The 6,504-nt window shown below is 39.9% G+C and overlaps 1 protein-coding gene across 1 annotated transcript in view; it reads left to right on the forward strand.

Annotated features, from left to right (window-relative positions):
* Window positions 1–1,270: 1,270 nt before the first annotated feature.
* Window positions 1,271–6,504, forward strand: part of LOC123967154 (C-type mannose receptor 2-like) — a gene marked incomplete at both ends in the record, with an annotated part of 11,185 nt that continues 5,951 nt past the window's right edge. Inside the window, 5 exons of the mRNA XM_046043178.1 lie at window positions 1,271–1,384; window positions 1,667–1,810; window positions 1,923–2,114; window positions 3,093–3,247; window positions 3,395–3,499. Coding sequence (XP_045899134.1) covers window positions 1,271–1,384; window positions 1,667–1,810; window positions 1,923–2,114; window positions 3,093–3,247; window positions 3,395–3,499 — 710 coding nt within the window. The remainder of the gene's footprint in view (window positions 1,385–1,666; window positions 1,811–1,922; window positions 2,115–3,092; window positions 3,248–3,394; window positions 3,500–6,504) is intronic.

The following is a 6,504-nucleotide window of genomic DNA, read 5'->3' on the forward strand; positions in this document are numbered from 1 at the left end:
AAATTATTTGACATCCATTTTTTAACTTCACAAAGGCAGTTGTTAAGTGAACTCAGCATTCCAGGGTCTGTGGATCTGACGGGCAAGTATATTTGTGTGTCATCAGTATAAATATGAAAAGAAATGCCATGTTTATGGATAATATGTCCAAGGGGAAGCAGATACAAGGAAAACAAAATGGGTCCTAAGACCGACCCCTGAGGCACACCATATTTAACTGGACAGAACGAGGAGACATAGTTGTTTACAGACACGCAAAACTTCCTATTTGACAGGTAGGATGAAAACCATTCTAGGGCAGTACCAGAGATCCCCACCCAGTGCCTCAGTCTGTTTAACATGATGTTGTGATCAATGGTGTCAAAAGCAGCGCTAAGGTCCAGGAGTACAAGGACTAAGCACATGCCTTCATCAGCAGACATTAAAAGGTCATTGGTGACTTTAAGCAGGGCAGTCTCAGTGCTGTGGTACTTCCTAAAACCAGACTGAAACTTTTCAAATAATTTGTTATTTCCATAATAGATAACTGTGGTTAGACACAAAGCTACTACTTTGAAAATAGCAGATTAACTAAACAATTCATCTAATAAAACCTCACAAATATGCGGCAAGCACAAATGAATCAACATTGAGCAAACAGTTACACAATTAACTATTGATTTGCACCCCGGCATACAAAAAAATAAGATAAAGTCTTAGATCCTTTGGATTTTCTTTGTTTCTTTTTTTACCTGTAGGCATGCACTCACCTTCTGCACCCCTGGCCAAATTGGCAGAGAAGATAATAACCTTGATTTCTTAATACATTTAATACATCGCCATGTTACTTTTTACAAGGAGGCCGTGTTTATCAATCCATCCTTTGTTTCTTAGCTTGCCTGTTACAAACATAAAAGAAATCTTAAAATATTAATAGCATTGGCCATTTAGGGCAAAGACAAATGCTGTGCAGCACTAGTACTAGTACTTCACTAGTACTTCCTGTGCACATTCACTCTCCCAACAGGAATAATTGATTTTTGGGATGTTGTGACCCTGTTGCCAATATTAGGACACACGTAGGCTATTCTTACGTAACATTTCTGTCATCTACCCAATAAAGTTTTGACAGTTAAAATCATGGCTTACTGGAGTGATTGTTAAGTGGAAGCACACTATTGAGTGTCTTCTTTTATTGTGTCTTCCTTTACAAAAGTAAAGAGAGAAAACAGGGTTTTTGCTCTTGTCATATGTAATAGCATTTGAGAAAATTGTTGTCCTTCTGTTTTAGGGTTACTGACAGGCTACAGTGCTGCTTTGTGGATTGGCCTCAATGACCTGGACATCCATGGAGGCTGGCAGTGGGCCGACTCCTCCCCGCTAAAATATCTCAACTGGGAGCCAGGTTAGACTGTAAAAACAACTCAACCTTTTCTGTGTATTTTAAACTTGAAACATCCGTGATCTTTTTTTAAACACATATTTCCCACAGAATGCTGGATGAGCATGCTTGCACATTTTTAGCAACACACTGCTCTGAGTGCAAACACACACTTGGCAGCCTTCCAGTGCAACCGTAGTCTTTTACTGTTGACCACTGGAGAAGTTTCGGGGGAAGTGCCTTGAACAAGGGCACCTTGGCATTAGTGATGTTCTGAAGAGTTTTTTTCTTAATCTAATCCTCTAGACCAGCCAAACCATGCTGAGGAGGAGAACTGCGCTGTGATCAGAACTGAGTCATCGGGTCGTTGGCAAAACCGTGATTGTTCTGTTGCTCTGCCATATGTCTGTAAGAAGAGGCCCAATGCCACCTTGGACCCCTTCACTACTGGTCAGTGTATAGGCATTTGAATTAGCCCATTAAAGTGAAATATAGCAGTTACAGTCCTGCCACGGTGGCAAAGTCCAGAATTTGATGGGTTTTATCTTTTTGCCTAAAAAAGACTCGTGGGCAGATGATGAGAAATATGAGTGTGATGTGGGCTGGCAAGCCTTCCAGGCTGGCTGCTACAAGCTGACTTCAGAGAAGATTGACTGGGATACAGCACAGAAAACCTGTCAGAAGATGGAGGCCAACCTGGTCAGCATCCACACCCTACCTGAGCTAGAGTTCATCTTGCGCAACCTGAAGAAAGGTGATGCCTTTTTTTATTGTACTATACTTTTCCCTCTGAAATGCATTGCTATTGTGAAACAGAAATGAAATGACATTCTCTCAAATCAGAGTTCTATGTCTATCAGAATCAGAAGGAGCTTTATTGCCAAGTAGCATTTTACACATACAAGGAATTTGCTTTGGTGATAAGGTGCTACATGTAGACAGTATACAGTTGACATAAATAAATGTAGAAATATATAAATACAGAATAAACAAATGCAAGTTATATAAGAATAATAAAAGAATGGAGAAAAATAATAATAATACAAAAATAATACAACTATTTACAGAGAAAGAACAATGTGGCAGATATTTATGTGCATTACTCCGGTCTGTGTTGTGCAGACGTATTGCACATACCACATTTATACCACAGGATAGCCGTAGTATAGTAGTTGTCTTTAAGGATTATAATAAACATTTTGAAAGCTCTTCTGTATTCTAGACAGGGAAAACTCAGGTATTTTGATATATGTCTATATAAATGTAGAAGAAGAAAAAAAACAAGGACAAAAACAAAGAACAGGAGTGCGTTTAACAAATGTTGAAGTGCAGTGGGTTCACAAAGAGTTCGCACACTGAAATCCCTCAGAACGCTCTTTAAATTCTATTCTTCAATTTCTATTTTAGGCACAAGGGAGCAAAATGCACTGATGCTTTAGCTATGCCTTCTTTAGCAAGCAATATGAAAAAAAATAGAAGCTGTTTTCCTAAAATTGCTCCAGAGGGGGCTCAAATGTATTGGAAACCAGGTAGCCTATTACTTTCCCTGAGCTGAAAAACACACATGAAGGGGAGGAATCACATTTTTAGATCATGGAATTGCTCCAATATAGTTATTGATCCTCATGGAGAAGTTTGACAGTTTCGTCATAGTTGGAACCCTAATCCTATTTAACCCTATTGTTGTGTAATTGTCTTCCTAGCCTGACTGTCTATCTGTGTCTTCTGTCAGATGTTGACCAGCTATGGATAGGGCTCCATGACACTGATATGCAAATGGACTTCCAATGGACTGACCACACACCCGTCATCTTCACCTACTGGCACCCCTTTGAACCCAACAACTTCCGCAACACTCAAGAAGATTGTGTCTCCATCTGGGGAGCTGTGAGTGACTCTCTGCACCCTCACACTGACCCCCAACGTCTGGGGCCTTAATCACCTCACTCTAATGGACTCAGCAAGTCACCTCCTTTTGTATATACTGAACAGCTGTGTCCTGTCTTTCTGTTTGTGTCTTGCTAACATGTGCAGGAGGGCCGCTGGGATGACAGCCCTTGTAATCTGACTCTGCCCTCCATCTGTAAGAAACTGGGAACAAAGAGTGATGGGAAGCCACAGCACCAAGACTGCAAACAAGTATTACTCTTTTTCTTTCTTAGCATTCAGTGCTACATACTTAATTTCCCCCTTCCCCTTACTGTTTAAGCTTTAGATTACTGAACACCCCAACCCCCTCGTTCAGGACTAGATATGAACTTCTTGTTTTTTGTCTTCCCTGTATCTCTGTTTTACTCCATAAAGACTCAGGATCTTTAGATCCGCTGCTGCATTTCAGGGCTCTTACTCCAGCTGCTGTCTGTAGTGTTGCTGGGAGCATAATTATTATTCTAAATATTTCAGCTCTTCCTTCACCTTTGACCGCTTTTTCCAGAGCTTCCCTCCATCTCTCAGGTTTCCACTGGTCCACTAGTCCGCCCCAAGTCTGTAACTGTAATTTAAATCACTCCCTTAAAACTGGGAAGATTGTCCCTCCAGACAAACTAAACCATTGACACACACACTGTATTTTTCCATGCCACAAAAAACAAAATACATTACATTTTTTAGGCGTTCAAATTGGGACATGCTGTTTGTATCTTCATTCAACAAGTGTATACTATACATACAACGGAAATGCATTATCATGCCCGCTACTTGTCCCCACATGGTGAATTAAATCCCATCTGGAGAATCAATCTACATCTGTCGGTTATTTCACAGTCCATTATTCTCTCCATATGAGACTTTAAGCCTCTCATACCTGTGTTGTCCCTACCTGACCATTGCTGCAATTGTTCTCTACCCAAGTGGACAGTGTTTTTATTTTCAGGAATGTGATATAGTCGGGAATCATAGTCAGACAAAAACAGAAAAGTGTGTTTGTGTGCTGTTCATCCCCGTGCCCTTCAGCAATGTTATGATTTTTTGCAAAGCGCTGATTTATGATGTAAATGATCTGAAGATGAGTGTTGAGCTGTTTCTCAGCTGTTACATTCAACAAAGATCTTTCTATGGATGGACCATTTGTTTGGTGTAATGAATCTTTACCCCACTCCCTGGGGAGCGAGGCATCATGGGTGGTAATGTGACAGGGGTCATTTGGCATGGCGCACGCTGCAGGGCCCTGTGGCGGTGCAGTTTGTCTCAGGCAGATGAGCTCACGTCATGCAACATATGAAACAACAGTGACAGAAAGCCCACTGACCACTAAAGCAACATTACACCACATGATCCCTAAACTGTATACCCCATCCAGCGCTGGATTCATTTTTCAAAAAATGTAATGGACTGCTTATTCATTTTGCTTACTCACTGAAGCACTGAAGTCACTCATTAGTAATAATTAATATTGCATTTCTGCTTTATAATTCCAAAGATAGGGACATTATTATCAGGACAACTCAGTTGCTTGCTGTGTGAATAAACAGATAAACACTGATCTCTAATGTCAGAGGCGGCCTGGGGCGTTAGCAGCTGCTAAGGTTATATCAAATATCAAAGGCACAAAAACAACATTTTTGAAGACCTTTATAGTGAGTTTCAGCCATATAGACTGTATAAAAGAAGTGGACATATTCATTGTATTGGCGTAATAATTGTGATGTTAATTTTGGCTAGCAAAAAAAGGATTAAATAAAAGTACTGTTAAAAAATTAACAGTGAACTCTTTTAGTAGAACTGAATGCTGAACAAGACATTTTTAGGGAACCAAACTGTTACAGTTAATTTTCATGAACTGAAAACACACTGTGAAAGGGTCAAAGTTCTTGGAGGAAAACACTGACAGCACCCAAAAACAAGTTAACAGCTAGTTAAATTTTCACAGTGCAGTGGATACGATTTGACACTATTGCCGCTGCCACTTGGTTTCAACCATATGCGGATGTACCTTGCTAACCAAGGTAGCTACCCTCTCATCCGAATATGATCTCTTCTAGTTCCAAAAACACAAGATGCCAGCAGCCAAAATGGCAAACTTGAGGTTTCAAAACAAGATGTTGACTGCGTCCACTTTTTTTATAGTATACACTACCTGCTCTACACCAATAAGCAGACAGACACAGTCAGCGACTAGCTGGTGAACAAAGCGCTGATTTATAATGTAAATGATCTGAAGATGAGTGTTTAGCTGTTTCTCAGCTGTTACATTCAACAAAGATCTTTCTATGGATGGACCATTTGTTTGGTGTAATGAATCAAGTTTGCAGTGAAGGGCCATATATTTGGTAGAGACCAAAAACAGAGCTAAATACAAGAATGAATATTATTTTTATTTTTATTTTTATTTTTCTGCCCACAAGTGGCCCAAAAATACATTGCTGTTTACAAATGTACCTAAAAAATGTTGTATATTTCTTGTTTTCAAATGATTGAGAACATGTGGTTGAATATAATGTTTGTTTTGCTGGTTCAGCTACTGTGTCATTTATAGGGGAGATAACAAAAAAACTTAATGGATAATGGACATATAGGTGAAATCAGGTGCAGTGTTTCATAACATTGCTACATAATTGATTCTAGTTTAAATACTTCTGGTCACATGCTATAAGTTAACATTATGTTGTGACTTTAAGAAGGATAGGAAAGAGTGTTAAGTAGACGTGAGTTTCAACAGATCGGGCCTCTCCAGCAGCTGTAATCTTTGAGGTTTCTGTCTAGATGCCAAACGTGGTTGTGCAAAAAGCCTGAGGTTGGGCTTATTCACATAAAGCTGTATACAAACTGTCTCTCACCATCATTCTCGCATGAGATCTCACCTCTTTTGACCTTCTGCGTGTTGGCTGCTCTCTGCGTCTGTACACGTCCACAGCTACAGTACATGAGCTGGCAGGAGGGATTGAGGCCAGGGAAAAGTTATTTCTGCATGCCTAGACTTGTTCTTTTTACTCTGCATTTTGGATATAGTCTTTTGGATAAGTGGACCTACTTTTGCTTTGATTGTTAAAATGGCATTCAAATTATTTGTTGAGAGACTGCCCTGAAGGTCATATGTTATTTGTTCCACAGCCTTAGTAGTTGTTTGCGCTCTTTGAATGTTTTATTTCTTATTTCTTTATTCCATATCCCGCTAAACTCCCCCTCCCCCCCCCCCCCCTCAGGGC

The sequence above is a fragment of the Micropterus dolomieu genome, unplaced genomic scaffold (genome assembly GCF_021292245.1).
Source record: "Micropterus dolomieu isolate WLL.071019.BEF.003 ecotype Adirondacks unplaced genomic scaffold, ASM2129224v1 scaffold_85, whole genome shotgun sequence".
NCBI lineage: Eukaryota > Metazoa > Chordata > Actinopteri > Centrarchiformes > Centrarchidae > Micropterus > Micropterus dolomieu.